This window comes from Orcinus orca, chromosome 5 (genome assembly GCF_937001465.1).
Source record: "Orcinus orca chromosome 5, mOrcOrc1.1, whole genome shotgun sequence".
NCBI classification, from domain to species: domain Eukaryota; kingdom Metazoa; phylum Chordata; class Mammalia; order Artiodactyla; family Delphinidae; genus Orcinus; species Orcinus orca.
Window position 1 is genome coordinate 133,517,135 of NC_064563.1, and position 16,132 is coordinate 133,533,266.

Consider the following 16,132-nt stretch of genomic DNA (forward strand, 5'->3'; position numbering starts at 1 on the left):
TATTTGGAGTATTTTCACAGTATTTATATGTAGCTATAATTCAGGCTAACCTTATTTAACAGTAAACCAGAGTTAATATGTATAGTCTCCTTCAAAACAGAATTTTCAGTTTCTTTAGTAGAATAATTTGAGGGTTACACACTTTGGGTTCCATGAATTAAAATTAGTGCCCTTCTGTGGTTGTCAGTTTGTTACTTTTCTTCTCTGGGATCTTTTGGGACACAGGTGTTACCTATGTGATGATGAGGTCCAGTATTGTAATTCAAACCGATTGGGTCAGGTGGTTGATTATGTTAGAAAACAAGCCGGTATTACAGCTCCAAAATCAGGTAAAATCATTTGTTTCTTAATATATACTGTAATGTTGATTTATATAATCTGCTGATATTTAGTTTAACATACCATAGCATTACATATAGCTGAATAACATTAATTATGATTGATTTCAAACTATTTTTGGTTAAGAATGTAAAACAGTGAGAATATAGATAATTATAAGAAGTTAGAATTAGAAGGGAATCTGAGAAACAATAGTCAAATGTGATGTAGAGTCTGGACTAAGTAATGGGCAGTAACACCCTATTCCCATACCCTGGCACAGGGGCTTAAGGGAGACCTGCCTTATAATGAATTTATTTTGTTAACATTTGTTTGGATGATGTGAAAGTAAAGTGCCTGTAACTCCTTCAAAAGGCCAGATACTTCTCAGGTTTTTTTCATACATAATTAAATTAATTGGGTTGGCTTTCATCATTTGCTTTAAAAGCTTGTTTACATTTTTACTGTCACAGTGGTATCTTTTGTGGAGCCAGAATTGTTTGTTCCTAACTTCAGGATTGGTTTTTGACCCTCAGACTTCATTTAAAAATTTATTTCATGTCCACATTCTTTATCTGATTGCTTTATACTCTGATTTCACAGGGTAAGATATGCTCATTTGTAGAAAACATTTGTGCATTAAAAAGGGATTTATATTGAAGCATATACTGTTTGGTTTCATTTGTCAAAGTAATGCTTACATCAGTTCTGAATATTTTTTGTTTATTGGTTTTTCTCTCTTGATGGTAATTTACTTATATTTGTAAGAAAACATTTAAAATCAAACAGGTGGCAAATCATGTTATTAGGTAAAATTCACAAATTCTGGTCCCCAGTATAACTTTGCATTTGGTATGGCTGTGTTATACATTTTGCTAATAAGTCTTTTCTTCTTCTTTTTTTTTTTTTAAAGCAGCAAAAGATAGTGGTAATATTGAACTTGAAAATAAAAAACTAGAAAAGGAGAGTAAAAATGAACAAGAGAGAGAAAAAAAGGAAAACGTGGCTAAAGAAAATCCTTCCATGAATTCTACTTCCCAAATAACTGTGAAAGGACTCAGTAATTTGGGAAATACATGTTTCTTCAATGCAGTTATGCAGGTGCCAATATTAATTTTTCCCCCTTTAAGGAAATCTAGTGTTTTCCTCATAGGGTGTTTTTGCATATTTGCTACTTGTAGGCTTGAGCTTTTCCCTTGTAAGTAGTTTATTTCTATGTTTTCAAAAAAAAACTCAAGGGAATGTTTACTTTGCATGACAGTAAAACACTGTGCTAAGCACTGGGGTGCAGTAGGGCTCAAAACAAACATGGCCCTTGCCCTCAAAGAACTTTCACTTGGGTGGGGGAAACAGGAGAACCAAGTACAGAAACAAACGCCTAGTTGCACGTAGTGGTAAGTAGTGGTGGTGGTAGGGTAGCTACTTCATATTGGGTGGTTGGGAGAATGACCTTCTGAGGTGATGAAGCAGCTCAGAACTGAAGTATTTATGAACCAATTAGAGTGGGGGGAAGAGCATGAAGTTACTTTTTGTTTGACAGTCGCAATAAAAATTGCAGTGTTGATAATGATTTTCTGTTTTGGTAGAATAGGCACTTAAAAAACATTTGAATGAATTGGTTTGCCTTTAAATAATTTTCCCTTTCTTTTCCATACTACATTCCAGAATTTGTCACAAACACCCGTGCTTAGAGAACTACTAAAAGAAGTAAAAATGTCTGGAACAATTGTAAAAATTGAACCACCTGATTTGGCATTAACAGTACGTACTTTAAAATTTTCTTTTATTCAGTACTTTTCCTCTCTGAATAGCAGCATTTTAAATTATTTTTAAGAATTGATGCTCATTTTCACCTCTTTTGTTTATTTGGTTTTAAGCTACCAAGTTAAGGATTTTCAGGCTAATGGAAATTTATAAGGGGCCTTTACATTTATTTGCTCTATGTATGCCATGTACTGCTGTGCTGAGTGTTTGGCTTCTTTCTTGGGAATGCTGTTGATGTTTGTGAAGCCCTAGGCATGCATTCTTATTTTTGACATCTTTTCAGGTGACTTAAATGGTATAGAGCCAAATGAATTTTACCTTATCCATTTTTATTATTTACATTTTGCTTTGGCTTTTTCAGTTCCTAGGTAGTAAGTTCCTGATAATCTAAAACAGTAGAACTGAATTCTTTATCAAAGTCTATGACCAGAAGCCTTCTCCATCTTTTGATGTACATTTTGAGAATTTAATTGAGACAGCTCTGTCAGGAACATAGGAATAAAGGTTGACTAGTTACATTTTGATAAAATAAATGATTCCAAAATTTGACTGAAAAAAGTAATTTTTATTCCCATATTCAGGAACCCTTAGAAATAAACCTTGAGCCTCCAGGCCCTCTTACTTTAGCCATGAGCCAGTTTCTTAATGAGATGCAAGAGACCAAAAAGGGAATCGTGACACCTAGAGAACTCTTTTCTCAGGTCTGTAAAAAGTGAGTATCTGTTTTGATTGTGCTTTCAGTGCATCAGTAGGATGCTGGGAAATAATATGAAAAAATTATTAGCTTTAGAGTTAATTCAGTAGATATATTAAAGCATGGTTTATTTCATTTGGATTAAAAAATATGTACTTTGTATGAAAATTAAATCTACTAAGGATGTTGTTGGACTAAACAAACTTTTGAGAAACTAGTGAACACTCCAAGATTTGGGATATGATCCTGAGATTTTATAAAAAAATAGTTTCATTTTAGTAGACTCACCATTGTTTTTCTTTTTTCTTTCTTTTTCTTTTTTCTGTAGAGCAGTGCGATTTAAAGGCTATCAGCAGCAAGACAGCCAGGAGCTGCTTCGCTATTTATTGGATGGAATGAGAGCAGAAGAACATCAAGTTAGCATATTTTGACCAGTGTATTTCATAATCTGATCTTCATTAACTTCTTTGTCATTTGATGTCTTAAGAGTTATTAGAGCAGTGAAAACTAGTTGAGGCCATTATATTAAAAATTTTTTTTTCTTCACCAGCCTTTTCAACCAGTATATTTTAATTATTAGAATGAATGAAGGGAATTAGAAATGAGTCTCCTTTTCATAATGCTCTACTTTGCTTGATGTTTACAGCGTTATTATTCTTTAAGGGTTCTATCGTACTAGCCTATACCAGGAGAGCTATAAGGTACTGGAAAATGTGTGTCCCCCAAACGATTCCCAGTTGCAGCGCACCCTTACTCTTAATTCTGAGTGTGATTTAACACTGCTTTTTGAATCTAAGAAGTATTTTTATTTTGTAAGAATCAGGGAACATTTGTATTTTAATTTTTTTGTTAATTACCAGGATATAAAGTAATTTGGGGGGATGTGGATATAATTAATAATAGTAATAACACAGTGATAACAACTAATATTTATGTTGCTCTTATTTTTTGTCAAGCACTGTTCTCAGTATTTTGTAAGCATTACCTTACTCAGTCCTCACAACCATTCTGTGAGTCATTTTCTCACTTCATAGATTATGAAACTAGAGTATAGAGAAGTTCAGTGCCTGGTTCAAGGTCATCCAGTAGTGATGGAGCTAGACTTTGAGCACTGGAGTTTGTCCCTGTAGCTCTCATTATCTACTCTGCTTCTAGGACATGGTATTTCAGTGGTCTTTTCAAAGGAGGTGGGCATGTTCTGAAAAGCTTTGGTTTGAGTAGGTTAAAATCTTGAAATGATAAGATGGTGCCTTTGCTCAGGGGTTACTGATTGTTTTTTTAAGTATAATTCTTTTTAGCTCCTGGAATTAATTTTGAAAATGTGATTTTAGAAATATTAAGTTTTATTCAGTAAGTTTGGAGAGCTAATTAATTCTTGATCACTTTCTTGACTTGATTACATACTTTTTAAGGAAAATAACTATAAAATTTAATGGTATATATATCTATTTTATTACTTTTAGAGAGTGAGTAAAGGAATTCTTAAAGCATTTGGTAATTCTACTGAAAAATTGGATGAAGAGCTAAAAAATAAAGTTAAAGGTAATGTCTGAATTTTTGAACTAAAGCACTATAGTTGAATTCCTCTGTACTTTAGGACAAGATCGCTAACACATGTATTTCAAATCCACAGTTATTAATAATTTATATTATTTATATTATCCACAGTTATTATAATTTCTCTTTATCTTCGTTGATTTAAAACAATTATTCAATACTCCAAAGGTAAATACTTTAGAAAAATTTAACTTCTGGTGTATTCTTTTTATGCAATATTATGGTAAAATTTATAAACATAGAGCTAAAATGACATCACAATTTTATTTTTCAGAAAGTTAGACTTTATTTATTTATTTATTTGGCCGCGCCGTATGGCTTGTGGGATCTTAGTCGGAACAGCTAGTTCTCCGACTAGGGATTGAACCCAGGCCCTGGCAGTGAAAGCGCCTCATCCTAACCACTGGACCACCAGGGAATTCCCTCAAAAGCTTAGACTTTAATTAGCAGTGATTGTCTTTGAGAGTTGTCAGCTCATTTATTAATCATGGAGATAAATTTTTTCTTATTATGTGACCCTTGAAATGTGACTGGTGCAACTGAGGAGCTAAATTTTATTTTTATTTAATTCTAACTAATTTAAATGTAGGTGGCCCCAATGACTAGCAACTACTGTATTGTAAAGCACAGTTCAGAATCAACACATAGCAACTGTTTACCTCCTTGGTGCCCTTGGTGCTGGCCTGGCCAGCAACAGAGAGGGAATCAAGCCTGTTTGCACTGTCTGTCATAAAATGTGTTTCTGTATAAATGACACCTGTCATTTGAATAAGGCCTACACATTTCATGTAATTAGAAAGTTGAACTACTAGGTAGTTAAATTATGTCACCTTATGCTAAACTTATCAAGGTTATTTCTGGGAACATAGAAAAATAAAAGGAGGATTTTGTCTGAAATACTCTCCTGAGGGCTTTTTGTTTTTGTTTTAAGTGGAGTTCACAAAGCAAGTTACTCCCAAACTTGCTGCCGGTGTTAGAATGTTAGAGCTAGAAGCGAGCTAAAATAGCATTCTGTGTGTAGCTCGATCTGCTTGTTTTACTAGGTAAGATACTGATATACAGAAAGTCTCACTGACTCACAAAATTTATTTTCCACTGACTAGATCTTGGATAAGAACTTTTTTTTTCTTTTTCACAAGATGTGATTATGTTAAAATGTGTTATGCTTAGAAGTGGAGTATACGCTGCTGACTGTAGCATAAAAATAAAATTGTGGTAATTATGAATAGAGAAAAGTCAATAGGATAGGAAATTAAAATTAAATTTTAGGGTTAGATAGGTAAGTAGTTTTGATTTATTTCATTAATTATATAAGGATAATTGATAGACTTTTTCCCCTTATAGATTATGAAAAGAAAAAATCAGTACCAAGTTTTGTGGACCGAGTATTTGGTGGTGAACTAACTAGTACAATCATGTGTGATGAATGCAGAACTGTAAGTAGATGTAGTGCAGACTGGATTTATGCATTAATATTAATAATGTACAGTTCATCAATTGTTTCTTTCAAAAACAGAAATGTCTAGTTAGTTTTATAAGATATTCTTTTTGAACTGTCCAAGTATGCATAGTTTTTTGCTGGAACTATGAGCACTCCTTGTATCAGGAAGAAGTTATTTAATATTTTAATTGATTTCCCCTAACCCAGAGTCCTCAACACTGTGTAATTTTTCATTTCATTTTCCTAAGCCTTTATTTTAAAATTTAGCACCCCCCCCCATGATTTTACTATATAATGTTTAAAATGAATCTTTTCCTCCTTTTTACGTTTTCTTTTTTGGTTGGTTAAGGTCTCCTTGGTTCATGAATCGTTCCTTGATTTGTCTCTACCGGTTTTAGACGATCAGGTAAGACTTACATTTATTTTATTTAAGTAGATTTTTTTCTTTCCTGTGCTAGATTTATGGGGGAGGGCTTGCTACCTTTTCCAAGCTGTACATTACTAGGCCAAGCATGGAGAAATTTTTCTTAGTGTATATGAGACAGAAGAATTTTAAAGATTTGAAAAGAGAATGGGATAAATATATATATATATATTTAAAGAGTGTGTCTGGAATTATTTATAGATAATTAACTTGATTAGTTTACATATCAGGAAATATTTACTTCATATAAATTACTATTTATTTTCATTATTTAAGATTAGCCACAAATCCCTTATAGACTTAAGTTTATAAATGTTAAGAGAGTATCTCAGTTTTAAGCCATATTAATTTAGTTCCTATCAAGTAGTCATAGGAAAAAGAGAACATATTATGAGTATTGGATAAATCATTATTCAACTTAATATGAATTGGGGGTCCCTTTAAATCACTGTTACTTAGTGATTAAAGTCTTACTAAACTTACTCTGTTTTTTCTTTCTTTAAAACTGTCATTTGCATTCAAAGAAAGAAAAGAATGAAAAGGAATACCTGTAGTGGGACATGTAAATCACTTACCAACAGAGAGTGCATTTAGAAATAGACGTAATTACAGCATGATACAGCATGTGTCTAATACAACTCATTAAATTCCTTTCTATTACACTCATATGTTAAGTTGCCTTTTTTACTGTTTTACTTGTTTGTTTGCTTGTTTTCTCAGTATGTGAAGATTGCTTTCTGGTGTTTGAGATGAATGAATTTTGTCCTGGACATGTTTCCAAACATTGTGAAAAATAAATCTGGTGTAAAATAGGAGTAGAAAACTATTTAGGTAACATGAAATCTCTTCACCAACAATAGTAAAGTTTTATTTTTGGCCCATATTCTCTCCATATTTTAAGAGTGGTAAGAAAAGTATAAATGATAAAAATCTGAAAAAGACCATGGATGATGAAGATAAAGAAAGTGAGGAAGAAAAAGATAATGACAGTTACATAAAGGAGAGAAATGATATTCTTTCAGGAACAAGTAAGCACTTACAGAAAAAAGCAAAGAAGCAAGCCAAAAAGCAAGCCAAGGTGGGTAATTAGGAGGAAAACCATACTTTTCTCATTTTAATTTTTTGAACTATTGAGTTTAAAGTCTGAGTGACATTGGTAGACAATGTCTGTTATTTTATATACAGCACTTTCATTGGGCAATTACAGAATTAGCTCATTTAGTATTCTCTGCAGTGAAATTTCTCTGAGTATATGTGAAGAAAATGTGCTTTTTTAAAAAAATTCTGCATTACTTGTGACAACTTTAAAAAAACTTTAGTTCATTTTCAATAATTTTTTGAGTTGCTAATACATTGACATTCAAAAAATTTTAAATATATAATATAAATGTGTACAATAAAAGTCTCCCTCCTTGTGTGACATAGATACTACTTTCATTAGTTTCTTATGTGTCCTCTAGGTTTTTTTGGAAAATATGATCAAGTACAATACAAATATGTAGTCTTGTTTTTCACTCCTTTTAAAAATTATGCACAGTGTTCTGGACCTTGCTTTTTGTTTGTTTCTGCTTAGATTGTTGGAGATCTTTACATTTCAGGACACAAAGATTCCTTTTTTAACAGCTGTATGGTATTCTATTTTAGTAGTAAACATACTACTAAATATAGTATAATAGATGTACTATAGTTCATCTAACCATTTCTCTTTTGATTTAGGTATATGAACACCTATAGTCTTTTGCTATGATGGCCAGTGCTGCTGTGAATCACCCTATACATATGTCATTGATTGGGCATATTTTGAGAAGAGGGATTGTATTTGTGGTTTGATAAATTAATTGCCCTCCACAAAAGTTGTACCAATCTATATTCCCACCAGCAACATATGAGACTTGCTGTTTCTCCTTATCCTTGACAGCAGAATATTAAACTTTTAGATTTCTGCCAGTCTGATAGATGGAAAATAGTATCTCAGTGCAGTTTTATTTTCTATTTATTTTAATGTAAGTGAAGTTAAGCATGTTTTTATGTTTAAGGGCTTTTGTATTTCCTTTCCTTTGAAGTATTTGCTTATATCCTTACCCCATTTTTCTTTCATGTGTACTATTTTTAACTGAAGCATATCAGAAAATTTTTTTGTCCAGAGCCCTATGTGCTGCCCTTCAGCTTTCTGGTATTACTAATTAGCCTCACAGGGACTATCCTTTTAGTGACAACTCAAAATGGTAACCCCTTGAGTCTTTAGGCATTCCAGTAACAGAAATCTGGATAAAATGCAACTCCCCTGCCCCGCACTTGGACATAGGCAGCAAATGGCAAAGAACGTGATTTAAGTGGGTAGAGTATTTTATTGTCCTCTGTATATGTGGCTTCCTTGCTTCTCTAGTTTTGGGCCATTTGTTTCCTGGAATGTTTTCCTCCATCCCTCTGCCCATCCTTGAATTTTTGGTTTGTTTTTATACATCCTTGTGTTTTCAGTTTATTTTATTATTTTTATTATAACTCACATGGATATATCCCTTCCTGGTGTGTGTGTAGACACTCGCCCCCTGCTTTAATACATGGCTACTTGGGTTCAACAGCCTTACTGCTCTGTCTAGATCAGAGACCATGTCTTGCACATTTTTATTTGCCCCCGTGTGACAATTTTTTGATGATTGGTGATGTTTTATCCCTGCTTTCAATCAAAGAACTTTTCTTTTAAATTTATTTATTAAATTTATTTATTTTTGGCTACGTTGGGTCTTCCTTGCTGTACATGGGCTTTCTCTAGTTGCAACGAGCGGGGGCTAGGCTACTCTTCATTGCGGTGCACGGGCTTTTCATTGTGGTGGTGACTTCTCTTGTTGCAGAGCGCAGGCTCTAGGCATGTAGGCTTCAGTAGTTGTGGCATGTGGGCTCAGTAATTGTAGCTCGCGGGCTCTAGAGCACAGGCTCAGTAGTTGTGGTACATGGGCTTAGTTGCTCCGCGGCATGTGCGATCTTCCCAGACCAGGGCTCGAACCCGTGTCCCCTGCATTGGCAAGTAGATTCTTAACCGTTGCACCACCAGGGAAGCCCCAAAGAACTTTTCTCTATAATTTATTTGACCCCTGATAGTAAAGGAACTTTTAGGGTTGGAATTCTGGGAGTGAACTCTTCCTTATTAACTTATTTATTTTTGATTGATAAACAGGAAAACCTGATGTGATACATGTACGCTTTTTCTCTTCCTCTCTCTCGTTTTTTTTTTAATGTTTTGTACTTTTTACACAGAACCAACGAAGGCAACAAAAAATTCAAGGAAAGGTTCTTCATTTAAATGATGTCTATGCCATTGACCATCCTGAAGGTAATGAATGTGAAGTTGAAATGTCACTTCAGCGAGAAGTGGATATTAAATCCAACCATATTTCACAAGAGGAAGTTATACATAAAGAATATTGTGTTAATCAGAAAGATTTGAATGGCCATGAAAAAATGATAGAAAGTGTAACTGACAATCAAAAATCCACAGAGGAAGTAGATATGAAAAATGTCAACATGGATAATGATCTGAAGGTTTTGGCATCTCCTGCTGAATGTACTAGGAATTTAAATGGTGCCTACATGAAGGAAGGGAGCAATGGAGAAGTGGACATTTCCAGTGGATTTAAGAACCTTAACTTGAATGCTGCTCTTCAACCTGACGAAATAAATTTAGAGATTCTGAATGACGATCATACTCCCGGGACGAAAGTATATGAGGTTGTAAACGAAGATCCAGAAACTGCTTTCTGTACTCTTGCAAACAGGGAAGCTTTCAGTACTGATGAATGTTCAATCCAACATTGTTTATATCAGTTCACCCGAAATGAGAAACTTCGAGATGCTAATAAACTGCTTTGTGAAGTGTGCACACGGAGACAGTATAGTGGACCAAAGGCAAATATAAAAGGTATTCAGATTCTTTCACAGAAAGTAAAATTAATGTTCAGGGGTACATTTTGCACTGTATCAGTAGAGTACTACTGTTTTAATTGTATCAGGGTTTGGATGGTGTCAATAAGTTCCCTTTTCCCAAAATACTGTGTAAATTTTTTTTTTTTTTTTTTAGAAGATGTTGGGGGTAGGAGTTTATTAATTTATTTTTGCTGTGTTGGGTCTTCGTTTCTGTGCGAGGGCTTTCTCTAGTTGTGGCAAGCGGGGGCCACTCTTCATCACAGTGCGCGGGCCTCTCACTATCACGGCCTCTCGTTGCGGAGCACAGGCTCCAGACGCACAGGCTCAGTAGTTATGGCTCACGGGCCTAGTTGCTCCGCGGCATGTGGGATCCTCCCAGAACAGGGCTTGAACCCGTGTCCCCTGCATTAGCAGGCAGATTCCCAACCACTGCGCCACCAGGGAAGCCCCCTGTGTAAATATTTTAATAGAAGGATGGATAAGCAGAACTTTGTTGATGTGGCTAGTACTCTGTGGCATCCCAGCAGCAGTTAAAGTGGGGCAGTTTGCTCTCTGATACCACTCCCTGTAGGGAAATCATCCCAGTGAGATGTTATCACAGCAGGCTCCTTAACAGATAGGGGCTGTTTCTTTGTATCCTCAGTTTCCTGTCATTTGTGATGAGCCTCATCTCTCTTGCATCCAGAAAACCACACTTTAATTCTTCAGCGTGCTGAAGTGACGTGCCCAGTGCAAGGTACTGGGAGGACAGTGCTTTCTTACCATCTTCTTCAAATACGGAACAGAAAGATATTAATAATCCCCCTCCTACCCTTGCCCCCACCTTGTTTTTTTTTTGATTTTGGGTAAGTGGGATAGGGAGGCATCATAGATTCCTAAGGACTTTTACTAGAATTGCTGAAACATTTAGAAAGTCTAGATTTTTATTTATTTACTTGTTGATACAAAAAGTAAATCGTGTTGATTTTATAGCATTTCTGTTTGCTTTAGAGCCGGTGTAAGTGAACTGTGGTTTGTCGGCTAAATTTGGCCTGCTTCTTGTTTTTGTGTGATCTCCGAGCTAAAAATATTTTTTACAGATGAACATTTGAAAATGATTTTATAGTAGAAAACATGAACTTTGAACCCTAATTGTTACCTCTCCAAAAATGATTCCATTCTTCTTTTCAGTAGATTGCAATCATACTCAATTATTTTATTATAGTTTGAATTCTATAAAATTTGTGTATTAATGCGTACAAAATATCCTTGATTTTGCCTCTTGGTCCAAAAAGCCTAAAATATTTATTATTTGGTTCTTTCCAGAAAGCGTACTGATCCTTGCTTTAGATGTTTGGAATGATTTTTTTTTTTTTTTTTTTGCTGTACGCGGCCCTCTCACTGCTGTGGCCTCTCCTGTTGCGGAGCACAGGCTCCGGACGTGCAGGCTCAGCAGCCGTGGCTCACGGGCCCCGCCGCTCCGTGGCATGTGGGATCCTCCCAGACCGGGGCACGAACCTGTGTCCCCTGCATCGGCAGGCAGACTCTCAACCACTGCGCCACCAGGGAAGCCCCTGGAATGATTTTATAGCAGATGTGAATGCTATATAGAGGTCTGAAATGATCCTCACACTGCTAAAATTGCTTTCTTTCTGTAGGTGAGAAGAAACACGTTTACACCAATGCTAAGAAGCAGATGCTAATTTCCCTTGCTCCTCCTGTTCTCACTCTTCACTTAAAGAGATTTCAGCAGGTACCCCTTGTTCGTTACCTAAAATTTGTTTTAAATATGTGACACCTGCTTTATTTGTTATTGTCTCAACATATTACTATATTTTTTGGCTTTCTGTTATTTCTTAATTCTAACTTCAAAGAAGTAGGAAAGTAAAATAATACATATGTTTATGTTACCACACAAAAGGGGTTTGATGAAGATGCATGTCAAGGTGGAAGAGAAATTTAGGCACAATCACGCCTCAGTTTTACTAGAACTCATGTTGCTCTTTTTAGATATATTAGCATTTTACTTTAATCTTATTTTCAGGTTAGAGAAAGAAGACCAGTTTACTAGTTATATCTCACACTTGGGAAATTTAGTGATCTGTGTGGTATCTTATTTTTACTGACCCTTGATAAAAAGGCATTGATTGGTACCTTGGCTTTTCATCATTTTGGTGACTCCATCTTTTCTGGAAGACTTTTTCCTATGAGCAGTACAAGTTGTAAATTCAGTTCGAGTCCCAAAGTACCTTCGTAGTGTTTTCTCTTCTGTATGAGTTTGACTAATTGGGTGGGTCTCTATGAACAGTTCACCAAGCTTGGTTAGAAAGTGAGGCTGAAAGTGTATGCTTCACAGAAGAGTATTCTGCTGTTGCCGAGTTGGGTTTTTTTTAATGTTTATTTTTTATTTGTTTTATTTTTGACTGATTCGGGTCTTAGTTGTGGCACATGGGCCCTGTAGTTGTGGCATGCGGACTTAGTTGCCCCGTGGCTTATGGGATCTTAGTTCCCCGACCAGGAATGGAACCTGCGTCTCCTGCATTAGAAGGCAGATTCTTAACCTTAACTGGACCACCAGGGAAGTTCCTGCTATTGCTGAGTTTTAAGCACTCAAAACCTGTTGTCTAATCTGGCTTTTCCAGATGCTTAAAGCAGAAACATTGAGAGTTTTCTTATAGGAGCAGCTATCTCAATGTGTTGGACTGTGTGTGTGTGTGTGTGTGTGTGTGTGTGTGTGTGTGTGTGTGTGTGTGTGTGTGTGTGTGTGTGTGTCGCACTTAGCAAAAACAAATCAACTGGAAATCAATTAGTAGTCAGGGGGATAGAGTCTTCTAAGCAGATTGAACTAGGGCTAGATGTTAGTGTTCTTCTGGGCATTGGGGTGGGACTATAGTTTTTACATAACATGTACAGCTTTTCCAGGAAGAGAACTTAATGTATTATCCTTCTTTTATAGGCTGGTTTTAACCTACGCAAAGTTAACAGACACATAAAATTTCCAGAAATCTTAGATTTGGCTCCTTTTTGTACCCTTAAATGTAAGGTAGGTGGAACTTGCCTTTTTGGGAAAATCCTTTAAAGGGAAATCATAGCTTATTACCAAATACTCCAACAGCAACTCACATATGTATGAAGTTGATAGGAACTACTGAGTAGACTGGGTCTTTGATCTTTGTACCTTTATAATGTCAAGATCTGTGATGAATCATGTTGAACATTAGGTTGTTATTTCGGTTCAACATTTTTTTGAACCCCCATTATTGTGGCAGACGTCTTGGGAGCTGAGGGCATATAACTAAAGATGAGCAGATATATTAATGGATAATCTCAGTTTAATATGGTTGAGTGATGGGATTGGTATACACAGAGCAGGGGTGATATGCACTTAACCCAGCATGTTGGTGGTTCATGGAAGGCTCTGGAGGCTCTGCCTCAGAGGCTCTGCCTCAACTGCTCCTTCAAGGAGTAAGACTTAGTATAATGAATCAAGAAGAAGCACGTTTTCCAGGCAGAGGGGACAGCAGGAGCAAAGGCAGGGCATGTAAAGTGGCACGGCGGGTGCCGGGGACTGTCTGTATAAGCAGGTCTAGAGCTTACAGTACAAGGTCTGGGAACGTTAGGAGATGAAGCCAGAGAAGTGAGAGAGGAATGAGGTTTTGGAAGATTATCGTGATGAGAAACTTGGGCTTTATTAGGTATGCGGTGGGGAGCCACTGAAGAACTTAAAGCAACAGGGTGACACAGCCAGGTCTGTATATTACATAGGTTACTCGCTGAAGCAATGGAGGCTGGATTTTAGGAGGACAAGAGTAGAGGCAGGGAAGTTAGGAGGCTGTTGAGTTAATTGTCAGTACATGATGACAGCCTAAACTAGGGCTGGAGATGGGGAGATTGAAGGAATATTTCAGGAGGTAAAATTAAGACTTTTGATCTCTTTCCTCTGGAAGATGAGGCAGAGGCCTTTAAATGGATGCTGAGGGTGCTACAGAAGGAGTTGAGTATGATTCCCAGGGCCTGATTTGAGTGTCTGTGCAGTTGGGAGTGCCATAAATTGACGTAAGAAACACAGGAAGAAGAGCAGGTTGGGAGGCGGAGAAAGGAATAATAATAAGTTCAGTTTTGGAAACATTGAGTTTCAGATAGTTTTGAGATATTCATGTGGCTATGTTTAGAAAACATTTGGATGTACATGTCTGAATAGAGGGGTTAGGGCTGGAGATAAGGATTCGGAAATCAATAAATAGGTGGTGGTTAAAACTATGAGAGGATAGGATCTCCTGTGTAAACAAGGAGAGAGAAAGAAGAGATGCTTAATGACAAAACTCTGGCGAGCATCGGAGTGTAAGAGGTGTAGGTGGAAGAAGACATCACCGAGGATATCAGCGAATCTCCATGTTGAAGAATTTGGAGAATAAAAGAAGCTATACTGTTGTTCTTTATCCAGATTTTAAATACTTCAGTGAATTGTCATTCTTTTTATGTTACTACCATAGGCCAGGACCACTTTTGCTGGTATATGCATACTTCAGATATTTTGGCTTCCGTTCCAGACCACAATAAAGCAAATATTGCAATAAAGCAAGTCACACGAATTTCTTGGTTTAGTGCATATAAAAGCTATGCTTACACTGTATTGCAACCTGTTAACTGTGTAATAGCATTGTGTCTAAAAAAACAGTGTGCATATCTTAGTTAAAAAATATTGCTAAAAAATGCTAACCATCATCTCAGCCTTCAGTGAGTTGTAAGCTTTTTGCTGGTGGAGGGTTTGAAATATTTTGAGAATTATCTGTGACAGCGAGACACCAGGTGAGCAAATTGGCACCGATAGACTTGCTCAGTGCAGGATTGCCGCAGACCTTCAATTTATTAAAAAACGCAGTCTTTGTGAAGCACAATAAAGCAAAGTACAATAAAATGAGATATGCCTGTAAATAGAAATAGCTCTGGTTGGATTAGTTTTGAATACAGGGTCATCAGGAATCCATCTTTTGCCTAAAATGCCATTGTCCTGTGTTCAGGTTTCAAGGAGAGGATTAAGTGGCCTCAGTGTCAGAATATCAGAGAAAAAAACTAGAAAGTGTTAGACAGTATAGAGGTCATGGTAAATTTTTTAAGAAGTGTTGGTAACTTCAGTAGGTTGAGAAATGAATGAGAATATTGGAGATAGAGCATATAGATACATTAGAGCTTTTGCTGAAAAGGAAACGTGGTGCATCAATGAAGATTTTTTTTTTTTAATACTAGGAGACTTAATTAGGTTTGTAGGCAAAGAGGAAAATCTAGAAGTAAAAGATACAGAAAAGAGAGATAACTGAGCAAAGATCCTGGAGAAGACCAGAAAAGCTGGGATAAGGACACGAAGTTGGAGAATCTCTGAACCAAAGGGAGAGGAGACTTCACATTCCTGAGAGCGGGCAACATGCAGCTGGGTGGGTGGTGTCTCAGTTTTCCTGAAGTGGGAGGTGAGGTCACCTCTAAGGAGAGGCTACAGGCGAGCAGTGGAAGTTTGGTCTAGTTGCTGTGAAGGACATCCATGGAAGAGGCAGCTGAGGACACATTATAAATTATACAGTCACATCGAGGACCTGGTGAGGTAGAAAATCATGAATTTTCGAGGCTGCATGGTTACAGAATTGTTTCCTAGCAATGGCAGCTGTCTGTGTATGGGGTCGGGGAAGGTACGTCGTGGAATTCAGAGCTGGGTTATGTGATGAGCTGGATGTGGTGGGTGTTGAGAGGTTGTCTGTAAGAATGACATGTGCATGTGAATCACATGGAAATCAATAGGTGTGAGGCGGGGTCTGAGACTCTGCCTTCCAGTAAGCTCTCAGGTAATGTGATGTTGCTGTTCCATTACATTTTGAGAAGTGAAGAGACTTTTTTTGGGAATGAGGCCAAGAGGCCTCATAGGCCAGGAGAAAATGAGGGTTGGAGGATCCTGTTAGGTTGACTAGTATAGGTGAGGTGAGAGTTGGAAGAATGGAATTGTAGACTGAGACTAGAAAATTAGTAAGATTTTTGAAGTTAAAGG

General features: G+C 36.5%; 1 protein-coding gene across 9 annotated transcripts in view; it reads left to right on the forward strand.

Moving 5' to 3' along the window:
* Positions 1–16,132, forward strand: part of USP16 (ubiquitin specific peptidase 16) — a 30,354-nt gene that overhangs the window by 12,669 nt on the left and 1,553 nt on the right. For 5 of the 9 annotated variants that reach the window (XM_033418151.2, XM_033418149.2, XM_033418154.2 and 2 more), the window contains 12 exons: positions 226–329; positions 1,232–1,419; positions 1,984–2,079; positions 2,664–2,794; positions 3,105–3,192; positions 4,240–4,318; positions 5,678–5,769; positions 6,124–6,180; positions 7,100–7,276; positions 9,454–10,114; positions 11,757–11,851; positions 13,055–13,141. In XM_033418151.2, coding sequence (XP_033274042.1) covers positions 226–329; positions 1,232–1,419; positions 1,984–2,079; positions 2,664–2,794; positions 3,105–3,192; positions 4,240–4,318; positions 5,678–5,769; positions 6,124–6,180; positions 7,100–7,276; positions 9,454–10,114; positions 11,757–11,851; positions 13,055–13,141 — 1,855 coding nt within the window. Of the gene's footprint in view, positions 1–225; positions 330–1,231; positions 1,420–1,983; positions 2,080–2,663; positions 2,795–3,104; positions 3,193–4,239; positions 4,319–5,677; positions 5,770–6,123; positions 6,181–7,099; positions 7,277–9,453; positions 10,115–11,756; positions 11,852–13,054; positions 13,142–14,045; positions 14,918–16,132 lie in introns of those variants that run through there. The other 4 variants (XM_033418152.2, XM_033418150.2, XM_049709724.1 and 1 more) reach the window with 3 other exon arrangements.